At 41.9% G+C, this 18782-nt stretch overlaps 1 protein-coding gene across 5 annotated transcripts in view; it reads left to right on the top strand.

Annotated features, from left to right (window-relative positions):
* PLXNA2 (plexin A2) overlaps nucleotides 1–18782 on the top strand; it is a 481295-nt gene that overhangs the window by 52798 nt on the left and 409715 nt on the right. For all 5 annotated transcript variants that reach the window (XR_010794406.1, XM_066626224.1, XM_066626221.1 and 2 more), the window contains exon 3: nucleotides 1474–1656. Coding sequence is in view for 4 of the 5 variants with exons in the window: in XM_066626224.1 (XP_066482321.1) it covers nucleotides 1474–1656 (183 nt within the window). In the remaining variant the exon portion in view is untranslated. The remainder of the gene's footprint in view (nucleotides 1–1473; nucleotides 1657–18782) is intronic.

Raw genomic sequence — 18782 nt, 5'->3', positions numbered from 1 at the left:
TAATTCCTGCAAGGATGGTAGTAAGCTAAATTCAGAGCTGATGAATTTAGGTTTAGGGCAGCAGTTTCCCAAACTGACTCTGGGACTCACCAGTGAGACATGATCCAATTTTTGTTGGGTTGTGAAACTGACAGGGCAGATTAAGCTAACTGCATCAAGGGTTAAACAAGCAGCTGCTTGGAAGGGGTGAAGCACTGCTGCCCAATCACCATTATAGCCACACCCCTTGGCATTTCTAAATCAGGCAGCAGCCTTTAGGGCAGTGATTTGCAACCACTGTGCCATAGCATACTGGTGTGCCACTGGTGTGCATACTGGGACTTTGAGGAGGGTCATTTATTAGTATGGTGATTGGGGGATTTGAGCCACCTACCAGCAGCATGGTGTGCCTTGTCAATGGTCAAAAAACCCATGGTGTGTCTTGAGAATTATAGTGCCTTGTCAGTGTGCAATGTGATGAAAAGGTTGAAAATCACTACTCTAGGGCCTCTAAAAAGTTTGGGAACCACTGCCTTAGGGGTTAACTCTCCTTTTGGTTGGCTGGCTGGCTGGCTGGCTTCCTAGGTCTGCTGAATTGTGGAAGCAAAACACTAACTTGAAATATGAAGCAGGGAATGGGGAGGGTTGGACTTTGAAGAAGCAATATGTGCACATGTGCTCTTTTTCTTCTTCTAAAGAGCTTTTGTTCTGGTGTTTTTCTCAAGTGTGTATGCACTCATCTACTTATACTCTTGTTATCAATCAGAGAATCTGACTTCTAAACCCAAAATAATCCACCAATTTTATGCAGTCTTCTCAGTACTAACTTTAAAGAATGCACAATGTACAGTACTTATCAAGTAAGGAAAAAGGATTTCCTATCCCTCCCTTAGCCCAGGGTTCTGCTTGGGAGCTTCAGACTGCAGTCCTGGGCACATTGATGGAGAGTAATGCTCATTGGACTTATTTCTAAATAAACATGAGTAGGATGTCAATCAGAGCTGGAAATTGTCCCCCAACTCTACCTTCTGTGGGAATTGAATATAAAGGCAGTTGGTTTCACTGAGATTAAATCACACATGAGAAAAGTTGTAGTTGAGGTATTATTTGCTGGGTCAGCAATAAGTGATCATGTAAGTGACCCACCAGGAAAGAATTTACTGTTAGTATGGAGACACCAGAGGTGGTATGGAGAGGACTTAAGGTGTTGAGTAGGTATGTGTTTGCATGTACTCAAATGACTCTGTAAGTATGTTCCAAAGATTGACCCAGTGAACTCAATTTCCAGAGCAAATCTAAAGAATCAGAAGAGACATGCAGTAAAGACATGCTCCTGGGCTCAGATGATAAAATCGGATAAAAGCCCTGGCCCAGCTAAACGTCTCCCAAATACTGCTTAGGAGGGATTTCTTGGAGTACTGTATCTACCTTTCACTTTTCTGTTCTCCCACTTGCCTTTCACTTCCGCTCACCTAAATGTCTTCTCCTTTTCAGCCAGTCCCAATAGATGACAACTTCTGTGGGTTGGACATTAACCAGCCCCTGGGAGGCTCTGTACCGGTAGAGGGTGTGACTCTTTACACATCCAGCCGGGATCGGATGACTTCTGTCACTTCGTATGTCTACAATGGCTACAGCGTGGTGTTTGTAGGGACCAAGAGTGGCAAACTGAAGAAGGTAAGTCTGTTCTTTTGGCTTCAGCAAGCTTGAGGCTGTATCACATATTTTTTCTCCATCATTTCACAAGACTGCAGCCAACTTTCAATAACTGTGAAGACCTGTTTACAGGTAGTCAGTTATGAAGGAATAAGTTAGTAATGGAATACGCATGAAACAGTCAAGCAGTCAACAACAATCTGTTGTTGATGGCTATCGAAGTTCTGTTCAGTTTTATTATGGTCACTGACAAGTTATCGAAGTTCAAACCCAACAACTGCAAAAACTGGATAGGTAAAAAAGTAAGGGGTTATGTGAACACTAGGACATGTAGGAATTGCACACTCAGATTCTTATTGAGTTATCATTGGAAAAGAAAAGAAAAAAGGAGGTTTCAAAGCAGAACAAAACTTCCAAATGTGATAGCATCCTTATGCCAGAGACTACATTACCCACTTCCCAGTCATTCTCTTCCACTGTGGGACATATATGGTCCTAAGTAGCATATCTGGGGTTTTTTTCTGTATGCCTTTCACATTTGATCCAAGTTTTCTATTTCTCTGGTACTTAGAAAATATAAACAGTTTCCATTACTTGTTCTTATTCTGAAGAAAAATGCTGTTTGATCATCCTTCTGTTAATGTGTTTCTTTCTTGAATGATCTGGTAGCAAGCAGCAAAGTGTTCAAGAAGTGACTCCAACCACTGTGAAGAAATCCTTTATTTATTGGGCTACACTGAGCAGTGAACAAATAGCCATTCACATTTATGTAATACTACAGTCTATATTTCTCTTTGATTTTTTCAACATTCTCAGGAAATATTTTATGATCAGTCTTGGCCTGTAGCTGAACAGGATAATGACTGTGGATTGCATCTGAAGCAAAAGACTGAGAACATAACTTTTCCTTATAAAATGCTCAAGACAGAGTAATTTTTCATAACAACACTAAATGCATGTTTATGTAATGTTGGTAACTGAAATCCTTTGTTTCATCCAAACGTAAGGAGGAATAAATGTCATAACTTTTATCTGTAAAAACTTCTTTTTTAAAAAAATTTGCTCTTGAAATTTTGCTTCAGATTGCATCATTTAAGAAGAAAAAATGTTTTGGGGCCCAATCCTATCCAACCGTTCAGCACTGATGCAGCCAAAATGCCACTCCAAGGTTAGAGAACAAATGCTTCCTTATCTTGAGGGGGCCTCTGTGACTGTCCCTCCACTATAGGATGCAGCACACGTCCTGTTGGCCTGGCAGCATCACTGCCAGAGAGTTGAATAGGGATTGGGCCCTTGAACAACCTGTGGTTCCCAACCTGGTGGTCCTCAAGAATCTGAGAAGTGGTCCTCGAGGTCTCAGGAAAAAAATCACTTTTGATCACTTCCAGTATCTTGCTGAGCAAGCACTCCTTCAGGGACCACCACAGAGGGTAGAGACTGGATTGTCTGCAGCTGACACTGAAGTGCCAGCTGTGGGTGGTCTTTTCTCCACCCTCTCTAGTAGTTCATGGGAGAGTGCTCACTTAGGAGATGCTTCCCTAAAGACCATTAGAGAGGGTGGAGATGCTGAAGGCTGAAGCTGTAGGTGGACTGTTCACCTTCTCTGATGGTCCATGGGGGAGTGCTCACTTGGGAGATTCTTCCCTGTAGACCACCAAAGAGGGCAGAGAAGATGCTGTCCACAACTGACATTGCACATGGTCCACAACAATTCCAAGTTTTGCGTCAGTGGTCCGCAGGCTTCTAAAGGTTGGGAACCACTGGTCTACGCAGAAGCCAGTTATTGACCCAGTTAAATAATTAGTTAATGAATTAGACCAACTGCATGAAGTGTTCCCCATTGGCATCTCTACACCACTGGCATCACTGACTATGGGCCCAATCCTATCCAGCTTTGCAGTGCTGATTTAGCTGCATTGCAGCCCTGAGGTAAGGGAACAAAAGTTCCCTTATCTTGAGGAGGCCTCTGTGACTACCTCACCACTGCAGGATGCAGTGCACACCCCATTGGCATGGCTGCATCAGTGCTGGAAAGTTGGATAGGATTGCACCCCAAGGGATCTGTAAACATCCACCAGCATGTATGCTGGAATGATTCCTCACATCTCTTCAATTGCTTCCCTTGGATGTTTGAGCATTGCAAATTTTCTACCATGAAGTATGTATGAGCTCATTAAAATGTGGGGACATTTTTTGGAGACATCTTGTATTATTACAGTATTGACTGTATTTGCATTTTGCAATTACTTGATGTCAGATGTTCAGGTTATGTTTTATCTTCTATGATAGTCATGTGGTGTTGCAGTTTACTGTCTGCTGAGTTTAATGGAGTTGGGTTGCGCCTGTAGTTGATCATCTCTGACTGGTCATAGCCAACTAGAAAGAAAGTGTGTGAGATCAAAGACCTTGGTGAATCAGAATTCAAGTATCATGTATGCTTAGTTCACTTTAGAAGATCCTGTTGGTATTTTCTTCACCTGTGATGTTTGATGTCTGCATTTAGTGAAGAGTTCTTATTGACCTTCCATGCCACCAAAGTGAAGGGCATTCAAAAGAATATAAAAAGTATTATGCAATGTCACAGTGGTTCCCATTTCAGGGATCATCATCAGATGATCTCATCAGTGCTTCTGATGTTCCATAATTAAGATATATAAGGTACTTTAGCTGACCCTGGTCCATGCAACTGACAGGAGTTGGGCCAGTACCGGGATAATTCTGTTGGATTCTTGTATTGAGGCACAGGGTCACTGGTGCAACTGATAAGTGTCTGACTACACTTGACTGACTACACTACACTGACTACAGGTGAAGAAGTAAGGAGGCTGTAGGTTCTGTCTAGTTTCTGGCATCTTTCTGGGAAGGGTTGTGGATTTTGGTAGAGCATATGGCACATGCAGAGGTCCCAGATTTAATTCAGGTTGAAGGATATCAGATAACAGGACTGGGAAACAGTCCTGAGATTCTGACAGGATCCTAATAGGATCCTGAGATCCTGCAGAACCATTCAGGGCACACAATACTGGATTTTAGTGGACCGATGGACCTAAGGTCTGAGAGTATTAGGCTTCATGTGTGGTTCACTAGGTTCACTAAGTGTGAACCAGGATCCTAGGAAATGGCCTTTTGGTCTACAGCACCTATGTAGTCCAAATAGAGCTCATCTCCAGTGGTAAAGGTGGAAGAAACTTGGCATGTGGTATAAACTTGGCATGTGGTGTGTTGGCCTCAATCAATGACTTCACACCGGCTTTTTACATCAGAAAGAATCTGGCACAGCATGGAAACCCATGGGCATTTCAAAGTCCTCAATATTAAAATCACACTTGGGCAGACTCATAGTTGTGTCACAGCCTGCATTGTGTTGTCTTTGACTCACTTGCTTTAATTCAGGGCTGTGACTTGTGCTGAGGACTTATAAGTAATCTCTTCAGGAATATCTATGTATATTTACTGAAGCATTCTTGATTTTGCTCTCCTTTTGGGCAGAAAAAGCCTTGATCTGAGTGATATCTCTTCTAGTTTTAAAAACTAAGGGCGCAATCCTAACCCCTTATGTCGGTGCTTTCCAACATAGGGCAATGCAGCTCTGAGGTAAGGGAACAAACGTTCCCTTACTTTGAGAAGGCCTCTGTGAGTGCCACCCAACTGCAGGATGCAGCTCATGTCCCATTGGCTTGAAAGCACTGACATAAGGAGTTAGGATTGTGCCCTAAGTGGGTTAACTTGCACTGTCAGCCTTTTGGGTAGCCATAACCTGGGTTAAACTCTGCTTTTCTGCACTGTAATCTTACTTCTCACCTTTCACCCTTCCTATGGACCTTTGTGTGATTGATGAACTGCATTAGATAAAATTCCTTCTGTTTGCATCACAAAAGCATGGCTACTTGCCTGGGGCAAAGAAATAACCCACATTCCTTTGCCCTTAAAGGAAAGCCTTGTTTTGTGAAACTTAGGAATCTGTGATTCATTTTGACTTTTCAGTTCCATATGTTCAAAAGGCTCCTACTAAATAAGATGTCAGTGGTGTTCAAGTCCTTCATTCATGCTTTTAGCTGAGTGATCCAGAATTTTATCTTAGAAGTTGGTGGTTTTGACTTGTTATGCTGAAGAACCTACAGCAAAATGTGATTGCTCTGTTACCTCCTGCAGGAGTTCATGGACATTGCTTAAGTGTGCTAGAAGACATTAGTTTATTTATTTGCTTGGATTTGTAAGTCCACCAAATCTCTGAAGGCTCAATGCAGGCAACAATCAGGCAGAATCAATAAGACTGAATACAAAAACAACTGTCTTAGAGCTGTGTAAAAACCAACCAATTTATTTCAGCTTAAGCTTCTGTGGACTACAGCCCACTTCATTAGATGCTTGAAGTGAAATCCGTTGTGAGCAGGAGTACATACCTTCCATAACACTGTTTCCCTTAGTACAGATTCTTTACAGCACCCGTCTGGTGTTTGATGGACAGCCATTCTAACCAGTGGGAGCAATGTATTCTGGGCCAATTAGAACCCATTTCTTGTCCATTAGATCAACTGTGACTCCAAATGTGCTGTTTCATGCAGCATTAAACTTTTAAGGAAGGAATGCCTTGCACTATTCAAGGTATTGCTGCACGTGCGTGTATAAGAGAAGGAAAAATAAAAGACGGGATGTTAAAGAGCTATGGAATGGAAAAGGTGCAGTCAGTGGCCATTATTGTGCAAAGTGTAATGACAATTACAGCAGATAAAGCATCTCCCTTGCTCTCTGGAGTTAATAAAGTATTGAAACAGGAGCAATGGTTCTTCTTTGTGCAGGCACTACATTCTGTAGATAGTGGAACTCTACATTTGCACAGGACTGATCTCAGATGCTTCCAGAGCTTTGTTCAGTGTTCTGCCCCTGCACTTGAGGGGACAGAACCTATGCATGGTTATATGCCTCAGTCACAGGAAGAACTACCTATCCTTCCATTCCTTTTTGAATGGGGCAGCTGTGTTATGAATGCTCCTCTTTGTCCTTCAGACTACAGAGAAACAGTTTACTCTTTCTGTTTTAACAACTTTACTTGTGTGTTTGTGGGTATTAGTTTATAGTTGCATTACAGTTACAGTATAATAGTCATGTTAATGTTACAACAAAAACAAAATTTAAAAAAAAAGGTAACCTTTAGTCCAGACCTGTGAAGGAAAGGACCAACATGGGCATAATATGCAAGAAATGCAGTGGATGACAGTTCTTGTGAAGAGTGGAATACATGACTAAGGACCAAATCCTTTCCAACTTTCCAGCACTGACATAACTGTGCCAATGGGACGTGTGCTGCATCCTGCAGTTGGGTGGCACTCTTGGAGGCCTCTTCAAAGTTAGGGAATGGTTGTTCGCTTACCTCAGAGCTGTATTGCCCTTATGTCAGTGCTGGAATGTGGGTTGGGATTCTGCCCTAAGTATAAAAATAATTTATCTCTGCAATAATGGCTAGTAGTACAGAGTCTCTGAACTTCAGTTGTTTAATAATGTAGTGGGATGGGAAACCTTTGTCTTTGTTCAAGTCAATGGAATAAAGTCAAATTTCCTGATGAATTGTATTTCAGCATTTTTTCACAAGGTCTTCCTTTGTTATTTTCTTGTTGTAAAGCAGGGACTTCCAAGTCAACAGTAGAGTGTCCTGGGAGATTGAGATGTTCTCCCACTGGTTTATGAATCTAGCCATGCACAGGGTGCAATCCACAGAACTTACATACGTGTGTTGTGGGGAAGATTATTTTCAAAGATGTAGGTGTCTTTGAGGTCTTCACCAAAAGCGGATTCTGCTAAAGAGGCAAGCCACTTCTTCACTTGAGCAGCAACTTGGTTTTTAAGTAGTCAGAAGTGCTGTATAGAAACCTGCCAAACTTTTGACTACTTGTGCAATTTGCCTTTACCTAACTGCATCACAATCATTTGTGTGTGTACTGTATGTGCATAAAGGATTGCGTTGAAAAGAAATTGTGTAAAGGCAAACTACAGGTATAGTCAGGCGTTTGACCGGTTTGCAGACACAGACACACACACACAAATACATAACTGAAAGTTTATCTTACCTGCTAAAATGCTTCCCCATAAGGTCATGTAAATGCTTTCATCTCCACAGTTAAGGTATTCAGTCTTGATCACACCTCAAGATGAAGGAGATTATTCCAGAGCTTGGGAGCCAGCCACCAAGGATTTTTGCATATACTCCACTATATATTCCAGGTATTTTGTATGAGGAACTTGCTTACAAATCCTGGTTAAGAATATTGTCTTTTATATTTTGATTTCATGGACCCAAGTGCAAATTGAGCGAATGCTTAATTGCTATATTACTGGATTCAATTAATATTCTCTGTGTTTAGCAGCATAGCAGTCTTCTGCTTCCGACTTGATATATTGGTGCACTTGTGAAAAATCACTATTTTTTTAAATTATAGACTTAATATTTTTATTCCACCTTCCTCAGTTGTTCAAAGAAGCTTAGAATTTTTTTTAAAAGCCTAAAAATGCCACAACTAATACAAAACACTTATCAGAATCCTACTGATAACTAAGCACTAGTCCATACTCTACCAGAAATATTATACAACTTTGGAAGGACCATCAAATGCCTGTTTAAAAACAAAGATTTAATTTGGTGAAGTAAGGCCTGCAGGCTTCCAGAACCCCCATCTGGTAAAGGATTTTCGAAAGCTTTGAAAGGGCTGTTACCTGTTGCCTGGATTAATGCATTTTTGAAATGGGGGGGGAGGTGCTATCAAGGGTCTCTTCTGAAGTTACTTCCAGGTAGGTGGGCTCACATGAATAGAGGTATTCCAGATGGTAAAATGAAATAATTCAGAATAAATATGCCTCCAGAACTGCACTTACCATTGGCGACAATTGACTACTAATAGATACTGAGCAAGATACTGTGCTCAGTGAACTATTACCTAACCCAAGGTATACATTATTATGTTCATTGTAGCTCTGTACTCACTCTGCCACCCGCTTCTGGGATAACATGGTGGGTGCAAAGATTCACTAGTTAAGAAGACAGTAGATGTTATTGGTCTCTACTACTTTTTTTTTTTTTTTTACTGTATTTAGTGTCTGGGGAAGGCCTTAGTTTAAAGCAAGCAGCTTGTGCCTGCATGTTGGCTATTTAATATACTGAATAGAATTGTGTCCCATTAATTATGTAGGATTACTAAAGGAATGCTCTTTCCAGGTTGGTTTAATCCCTAATGGCATTTACATAGTGGAGGCCTTTTAAATGGCTACATTTCTGATGCAGAGTGGTTCTATATGTGTTGTTCTGCTTTATTGCATTTATAGAGTAGCAGAAAGAAAGGAAGTGAGATTCTAAACTTATGCCTCCTTTATTCAAGAGGTCGGCAAACACTCGATGAGAAATTAGATTGAAATATCTGGAGAGTTCATCTGCAGCATTTTGTGAAATCAGCCTTTCATGGTCTTTGGAAGATACTGGCTATAATCCTAGATACACTATCCTGGGAGGAAGCATCACTGAACACAGTGGGACTTAGTTCTGAGTAAACCTGTGTAGGATACTGCTGATTTTTTTCTTATTTAGCACTACAGTCACCCTTCATCTTACACAAGGGTTACATTCTAAAGTCAGTGTGTAAACCTAAAATTGTGTATATTCAAAATTGACTTGAAAATCCCTTATATCTGGAAAATACATACTGTTTCTTTAAAAATTATGAGAGACCAGTAATTCCCTCTGAAACCTACAGAGGGAACAGTAGCTTCATTCTGATCTCATGTTCATTCTCAGGCTGAGCATCTTGAGGGGTTGTGAGACTGACTTAGACCAGGAAGGCACAATTGTTACATAATAAGGTAGAAATGAAACATTTGAGAGAGAGGAAATTCCTAAGAAGTCAGCAGACTTGAAATTCAGTGTACATTTTGTGACTTCTCTCCATCAAAAATTGCTAATTTATGATGGATTCTCACCACCCTCCCACATTACAATTCTCAGTGCTCCTTTTCTTGGGGTGTGTATGTGTAGAATCACAGTAACTGAACTAGTTTTATGTCCTCTAGAAAATGAACACTATAGAGGCAAAGTGAACATCAAGAGTATTCACTTGATGAGGAGGGAAGGAATTGGGGAGAATTTCAAAGGACCCTCCCTAGAAAACCAGACAACACAGCTTTTCCATTAATTGCTAAAACCTGTTAATTACTCTCAAACTCTCTTAAGTTCCAAGCACTGCTTTATAAGTCGGTTTGGCTGTGCATATCTTATTACAATATTCCATGTTTTTATTGCTATTAAGACTTTTATGTATCTGTAATGCTAAGGCAATGCCTACGTCATTTCCTCCTCTTTCCTAAGACAGTGGTTACTTTGCTGTGAAGAAAACTTCTCTCTGGGTTTGCCAGCAGCAATTTAGGAAAATCTAAAATACTTTCAGGAAATGTATCTCTCTGGAATCCTGTTTACAGGGGAGGAAAAACCAGGCTGTTAACAATGGATGTGACTCAAACATGCTATTGAAAGTAGTTAATACCGTGAAGCATTATTCAGGTGATTTGAAACTCCCTGCCTCAGTTTCTTGGAAGCTGCAAACAGACACAGGAATCTAATTGCTTATGCAGTTGCAAATGCCTTAAAACATTATGGTGGAGAAGTGCATTGTAAAATCTAAACACAATGTACAGGGTCACCACTTTGATTACCCGTCTGAGCCAATGGGGTTTGAAAACCAGGAATCCTGTTTGCCACACTAAGCCATCTCATAGCTGTTAATTGTGGTCTCCAGTTGAATGCATTCCCCCTCTCCCCCTCCCTGTTTTGCCCTGTGGTGATTTCCCTGCTGGCAGTCAGGCTGCTGAGTGTATCATTTTCTAAATTTGTCTGCATGTCCTCTGAGGATTCATTATTGAAAATATCACATTCCTTTGGTGATGTGCAATTTCCTATTAGCTAATTAGCTAATTCCTGTAAAATACTTGGGACTGGTCTGTCTGCAAGTCTCTGAACCTGTATGTGGCAGAAGAACTCATAACTAGGGTTGGTGGACTGAAGGAGAGATTCTTTAGCTATAGCTGTATTACGAATATATTAGTCCTGTAAGGGCTTTTAAAAGCTGCAACCTCCAGTACAAAATGTTGTGGTCAAGAGCTGGTGGCAGTGCAGGCCACGCACATCAGATGATGAGCAACAGGTCATAATCCACAAGTGTGCTGGTTACGATAGCTGCAGCATCTCCCAGGAACAGGACAGTGCTGGTAATATAAGCTAAAAGTCATATGGTGTCCAGTTTCCCAGACATGCCTGTGATTTTCCATGACTTGACTGGTTGCATATGTGGATCTGAGAGAAAGGAGACACTTATTTGCCTGTCTCTCCTCCTATGAGCAGGAAGCTGACTATCATGACAAGAGCAAAACCCTGCCGCAGCTTGGGATGTGGGAGGGGACTTGTTCTCACAGTTGCACTTGGAAAACCTCCAGAGCTTAAGCTGAACAGGGTCAAACCCCCCCCCCCCAACTGAAGTAAGGAAAGAAGGTAGATAGACCAGGTATCCTTCCAGCGTTTTGCAGGCACTCTGTGCACTACTGAACCTCACTGAACCTTACATTACAGACAAGATTTCATTTCTTTCCCTTGGAAGAAGGAGCAGGATCAGAGGCAAGCACCTGCATTTTGGCTGTCTACCCACCTACCTACCACCCATTTGCAGACCCGCTGATCACTACAATGAAGCACTTTTGTGCATTGCAAAATCGGTTACAGAAAATACCTTTATTGCTTTCCTAGATCATCCCAGAGTTGAAAACCTTTGATTCTAGCAGCTATTGTGTTGTATAAAATCTAAGTGAATTTTTTTTCACCTTTCTGGCACCTATTTCTTTTCATAAAGTGAAGGAAAGCTCTGTTTGAGATTGAAAAGCAGGCTGTTGGTCAGGCCTGATTTCTTTTACAAACTGAAATTCTGTCATTGTGACTCAAGCCTGACCCTTTCGGACGCTAAGAAATGTGTCACCTCGGCCACAAATTGCCAAGCTATATTGCATATGCTTAAGTATGTGCCACTCAATTCCATCCAGTTTTTGTATACAAAGGCCCCCCTCCCCCCCACACACACACTTTTCATCATTCTCCACACTACTTTGCTTGGGTAACCAGCCAGTCATGGCTATAACTGATTTTTGGAGAGGAGGGGATTCTTTGTCTGCTCTCTGTGTGTATGTGTGAGAGAGAGAGAAAGAGAGAGAGACTTAATGCTGCTTTCCCTATAATGAGATTGGCTCCCTTCCCAGACTCCTGCTAGTGAGCTTGCTGTTTGTTTTGTTGTTTTATGAGCCCCACAGGGCCAAGCTAGTTGGGCTTTTGAAAGCTGGGCAAGGCCAGTGCTGGCAGTTTATTTACAGTTTACAACCAGCCTATGGGGGAGCTTTATTTTTGTGACAAATCTAGGCAATGCCAGACTGAATGCCAAGAGGATATTTGGTTATCCTGAAGCATGGAAAGAGGTGGACAAGGCAAAGTGTCTGGCAAGGGGATAGTAGTTTTCATTGGGCCGTTTGGAACAGGACATTGTGATGCTGTCCGTGTGGTTCAGCATAGTACTTTTTGAGGATCTCTTACTGCAGCCTGGAGCAGGGCTCTTGGCAGACCTCCACATGCACACTTTAAGGCAGTTTCAGCTGTGTTTTGTACATGCTTAAATAAATGTGCAAAAGTGGCCAACTCTTAGTTTCAGATGTGATGCGGGTACTTATTAAGTCCAGGGGGACCTCGCTGAGATTTAGGAGCCTTAAACCACTCAAGCTCTCTGGAAGATAGTACCCCTGGTGAATCTAAAAGAGTTTTTTAAAGAAATATTTAACAGCCTAATAGATTCGTGTTAGCTTCTAAGCAGGTGGAGCAATAATGAAGTTCTGAGAAAGCTCTGCCACTGGAAAACTTATATTATGGACAAATCAAGAAAGACTTTTACTGATGCCAGATCTGATACTACTCCCTGAAGAAAGGATTTGGACAAAGTAGTTTTCAAGATAAGGACATTAGAATTTAGGCTCCTGAAGAAGACTTTTTTAATAAAATTGAAATCCATTGAACACTGTACAGCTTGTGAAAAAAATATAATTTGGGGTATTGCCAGTCCTCTTAAAATGTGCCTCTGTTTTTACTCATCTCATTTCTGTACTAAACCTTGTCCTCTTGCTTTCCATCCTGCTAATCCAGGCTCTAGGCCACGGATTCTCATCTTGAAGCTGATGGACAGGCATGCAGAGAAAAGGCCTACTCTTTCCACTACCACCCTACCTTCCAACACAATCATAGCTGAAACTTAATAAGCATAGTTGAACATTTACTTTGTTTTATGGCAGTGGTTCCCAAGCTCCTACAGGAAAATTGGGAACCAGTTGTGTGTGTGTGGGGGGGGGGGGGACAGCGACAGTGCTGCAGAGATTGCAGTGCTGCTGTTGTCAAGGGGCTTTTTTACTTACCTGTGGGGCAGCGCTGGCCCCTAGAAGGTTCCTGGAGGCTTGCAGCCTCCTCTGATCTATTCCACTGCTTATTTATAAAGCCCTTATCTCCAATTTAAAGCTACTTCCTGTTTTCTGCGAAGTAGGAAGTAGCTTTAGATTAGAGCAGGGGTGCCCAAACCCCGGCCCTGGGGCCACTTGTGGCCCTCGAAGACTCCCAATGCGGCCCTCAGGGAGACCCCAGCCTCCAATGAGCCTGTGGCCCTCCAGAAACTTGCTGGAGCCCGCACTGGCCCGACACAACTGCTCTCAGCGTGAGGGCAACTGTTTGACCTCTCGCTTTAGCTGTGGAATGAGGGCTCCCTCCACTGGTTGCTGTTTCACATCTGTGATGCAGTAGCGGCAGCAAAGAAAAGGCCAGCCTTGCTTTGCACAAGGCCTTTTATAGGCCTTGACCTATTGCAAGACCTTCATTCATTCATATAAGTTCCTTCTCTGGTATATTAATTTATGTAGACTTATGCAAGTTTATTCAAATTTTAAATGTAAATTAATTCTTTTTTCCCCCAGCCCCTGACACAGTGTCAGAGAGATGATGTGGCCCTCCTGCCGAAAACTTTGGACACCCTTGGATTAGAGGAAAGTGTTTTGTAAAGCTGTGATGAGAGGGGGCTGCAAGCCTTCAGCACGCTGCAGAAGGCCAGTGCTGACCCCCCCAGATAAGTAAAACAGCTCCTTGGCATCAGCAGCACTGAAATCTCTGCAGCACTGTCGCTACCATTGGAGCAGGGCCACTCCCCTTAATGGGGAAAGCCCTGCTTCCAGTTCATGACCCACCAGTTTGGGAACCACTGTTTTTGTGGTGTTATGTCACAATAAACCACCAGGTGTGAGTTGCAATATGAATGCTGTAGTTACATTGGTGTGGACAAATATCTGGATTCTCCTTATGTCTGATTCTATTTGATTTCCATTCTATTTAATTTTCATTTCATTGGGGATGGAAGGTGCCATATGGTGGCTGGATGTGCAAACTCTTAGTATGCTGTTCATCATGTTCTAAGAAAAAAAATTAGATATGGTTGGATGCACATCTTGCAGAAACTGACAGATTTGTGTACCAAGACTGGAATGAGCAGTGGGGAAACTGACACGCTTCCCCCCCCCACCTCCCCCCCTTATCAGAAGAAGCTACAGTAGAGCTGAAATCAACAAGGGATTCCAAATGCATTGCCAGTTTCACCTGTTAGTGAAGAAGTTTCTCCAACTTGCTACAAGGTTGGGAAAGCCTGTGAGTTTCACTGCTCTTTGTTGCAGGCTTTCTGTGAGTTTAACAATGAACAGTGATAAAACTGAGTAGCTTGAGTTGGAAAAACCGCTTCACTTGTCAGTTCCACCTCTGCTTTGAAGGAACTGTCCAGAGGCTGGGGGAAGTTCATCAGTTTCACCACTTGCAGCCTTTGCATGGCAAACAAATGATGCACAATTAACGCTGAACTTTTCTGTGCGTGAAGCTGGATGCACAAGCCATTGTGAGAGCAAGTAGAGAGGGGAAAGAACAGCTTTAACAGGAGAGCTGTGCACAAATACACAAAAGTTCAGAAATTCCATTGATGAATCTCTCCACAAAATTCCTTGTAGATATTGGACACCATTAGATAGATGGCAGAAATACATACATACATACATACATACATACATACATACATACATACATACATCCTAGGAAATAAATTTGCACATTTCTGTTCGAGAAAAGTATCACACTATGGGCACAATCCTAACCAGGTCTACTTAGAAGTAAGTCCTATTTTGTTCAATGGGGCTTACTCTCAGGAAAGTGTGGTTAGAATTGCAGTCTGTATCTCTCAAACCATGCTCCTATTAATTTCAATGGAAGCACTCAGTGAACAAGCTACATACAGTCTTTCAGATTCATTACTGCCTTCTGATGAATTCTTTAACAGAAAGTGGAAAGAGCAAATATCTGATGCCAGACTTGAATTCCAGTGTGCTGGTTGCTTTGTATTCTAATAGCATGATGCCAAGATTTATTTGTTTTTAAACAAGTTCCCCAAGAAAGTGCTTTGCTGGTTCTGCTGTTTAGAGGTATAATGTCTCTATGTTTGGAGAATAATGCTTTGCTTTACTAAAAGCACCAAATGGCTGAGTTGTCGGTTAACCCACCAGAAAAGGTCAACTTTAAAAGTTGCACTTTTGCAGGCTTGAGTCATGGGAACAAATATTTAAAGGACTGGGTACAATCCAAGCCTAACTAATTTAATCCTGCTGCATCTGAGTTTCAAGTTACATTTTGTTGGCTCCAATGTGTTCTAACTATATCCTCTTATTAGATACACCCTTGCCTGGAGAGCAGGGTAATGCACTTTATTGAAATAAGGTATTCTGTAGTTGAGAGTACACAGTGTAGATGCTTGTGGAAAAGTGCTTGTTTCTAGCTGTATCTGAAGGTAACAAGAAGGAAAACCTGCATTCAGACAAGATGTGCTACTTGGTGCTCACCTGTTAAAGCAGCAGATGTGCCTGGGTGAGTAAGAAAGAGGCAGTACAAGCTCCTTTCTTCATCCCAGTGTGTTGCTCTTGAATGAAAGCATATTACCTGTTTACAGGTACTAAGTGAGATGATGCTGACTTTAGTTTTGTAGATGATATTTCAGTTCCATTAAGACACAAATTTGACATCCGTCTCAGTCATTCCATCTTCCCAATGCCACAGTGATTCCACGTGTTTCACATTCCTTATGTTGGGGTCACGTCCCCTATAGTGTCACAGCAGGGCAAATGGAATGAGTAGGGCAGATTGCATGGCTCATTGGTGAAAAATCAATCTTGCCTTTCATGCCAAGAAGTGGTGTATCTTATTATAGCTAATAAATCAGTGAAGTGCCCTTCATTCAGCTTGTCAATGGAGGACAGTGTTTATGTGATCCAGAGTAAATGAATGCTAGAGTGCTGTCAGGCATAGAAAGTATATGTATAATTTTGTCATCACGCTGTTTATACCTACTACCAAAAGAAAAATGAGATTGCTAGGCTAACTTAGAGCTACATTACAACATCATGTGGTCATGAGCTGGTTGGGCGTCACAGAGAGAAACTCAAGAAAAAAACAAAGATTGCATATGTGGCTTTGCTGATGACTTTTCTTTCTGGCTAGCAAAAAACAGGCGCCATAGCATGATGCTGGTGATGTATGTATGTGCTGGTATTGCACAAGTATTTTACATTCGGCAGATTTTCTCTCTGTAGGTCAGCTGTCCCACATGACTATAATCTTGTAACGTAGTCTGACAATCTTTTCACTTTTCAAAGCCTTTTTATTAGAAAAAAGCATTTTTTCTTAGATTTTATTATCCACCATAAAACGCACACAGAAAATGTCACTATAAATTTCTACGAGGCAGCCCAATCCTAACTTGCTCTGATGCAGCGGGGCTAGTGGGACAGCACTGCATCCTATGCACTAATCAAGCAGGGTCCTCAAGGTAAGGTGACATTCATCCCATTACCCCGTGAAAAGCCCCTGCCTTCCCAGTGGGGCAGCTTGGTTCTGCACCTGCTGAATAGCCGGCACAAATCCGAGCTACCCCATGTCAGGTTTTCAGGCCCACAAAGGTGGATAGGACTGGTGAGCACCTGCAGCTGATCCTGCCCCCTTCTGGACCCAGTCTGCCCTATCTCCACCCTCTCCCAACTCATTAACCCCCTCCCTGCCCCTGCACTGCTCAGAGCAGCTATTACTTGCTCTGGTGCTGTTTCCATCAGAACATAGCACATTGCAAGCGTTGAAAGCATTTCACAAAATTTATTTTGGTCATCCTCACTGCAGGCATTTCACCCCTTACAGTTGCCACTCTCTGACCAGACAGCTAAACTCTTACATACTAATCCACATGTGACATTCTGCCTCTTTCTACTGTAGTCAGGACCAATAAAGATTTTTCCAAAACTTAGTTAAAAACAAAATATCACAACTAAGGGCGCAATCTTAGAATGCACTTGTGCTGGCTGAGGAGTGTCACACTCGTTGGGGTGATAGGCTGGCACATGGATGTGTTCCAGCCTTGTCACGCCATCGTGGGCCCCAGGGGGAGAAGATGAGTTGCGTTTGGCCAATGCAGGGGTCTGGGTGTGGGGTGGATGGGGAGGTGGTGGGAGAGAAGCATTTCAGGGTAGGGGGAGGGAGGGCGGTGGACATTACCAGGGGTAGGTGGGTGGGTCCCAGATCTTAATATGCTGGATCCTGGCAGGTAGCTCTATAAAGCTGACTAATCTGTCTGCTTTAAAAAAATAAATCTAGATTTTCTAGTCATAGAATTTAGGGGCTGATACAATCCTTTTCAGCCAGGATTTGACCATATTTTATTCAAATCTATTCCACCAGGCTGTTTTCTGGACATTAATAAATATTTTGTTTAACGGAGAAGTTAACTCATGCCTTGGACATTGTGCCATGAAATATGCATTTGTGTGCCATGAAATGAACAATGGAATGATGTCTGGCATTTGCCCAGCTTGCCAAGCGAATTTAAGAGAACAATTGTTTTATCTTTTTGTCAGTCTGAAAAATGTGTCTCTCCCATGACAAAGCACAGCTATTTGGATCAGACACTGTATTCTTTATTTCTGGCTGTAAATCTTTTTTTAGCTTTTTAAAAAAGGTTTCTAAAATGCTGTTCTCTCCTTGGCAATCATGATCCTCACAAACATGAAGGCACATGTCCACCTGCACATAGAGTAGTGTAATTGGAAGGTTCCCCACCTGAGCATATTGTTTTCCTTTACCAATCTGAGATTAACTTCTGGCATGCTTGGACAAAATGGGGTGACGTGGGGAATGATACCCAGTAATCAGGCTATATCTGAGAACAGAGATGAACAAAGGGATGCATAGTCATTACTAAGAAGGTGAGGCTCTCTTTCCTGCTGTCTAGGGAAGGTTTTTATGCCCCTGTTTTTATTGCTTTGCATTGCCATTTTTGTGGGATAATTCGTCCATACATGCAGCCTTTAAAATAAGATTGCACTGAGACACTTTTGTATTATTACAACTCTGTGCAGTTAGCTTTATATACCTATTGAATATTTCAATGCACAATGCCTAATGCTATCTATATTCATAAGTTAGGAAGGCAGCGGACAATTGCTTTATATTACACTCAGCTAAATATTAGTGGTAAGTGATCATATTTGCTATTCTCTCCTGATTGGGTAGCTTTAAACATAGTGATTTTCTTTTGAATATACTCAGTTTTTATACAGCTTCGCTAACTGCCTTATTCCACTGTTGATGGTAGCTTAGAAGATCTTTTTGAATGAGATAGCCCACTGTTTCTCAGATTGTGGGTTGGGACCCACTAGGTGGGGTGCGAGCCAATTTCAGGTGGATCCCCATTCATTTCAATATTTTATGTTAGACTTGATGCCAACATGGTATGCATTTGGGAAGACCTGTACTTTTAACAGGCTACAATGTATATGCTTTTAACAATGATAGTCAATGGGGCTTACTCCTGGGTAAGTATGGATAGGATTGCAGCCTAGGATTGTCAAAAAAATTTCCCTGCCTGATGATGTCACTTCCAGCCATGACATCATTTCCAGGTTAATGATATCATTTCCAGTGGGTCCTGACAGTCATTCTAAAAAGTGGGTCCTGGGCTAAAAAGTTCGAG

The sequence above is a fragment of the Tiliqua scincoides genome, chromosome 4 (assembly GCF_035046505.1).
Source record: "Tiliqua scincoides isolate rTilSci1 chromosome 4, rTilSci1.hap2, whole genome shotgun sequence".
NCBI classification, from domain to species: Eukaryota; Metazoa; Chordata; class Lepidosauria; order Squamata; family Scincidae; genus Tiliqua; species Tiliqua scincoides.
Note: the sequence above shows the minus strand (reverse complement) of the source record. Positions and strands in the feature narration are given on the sequence as shown.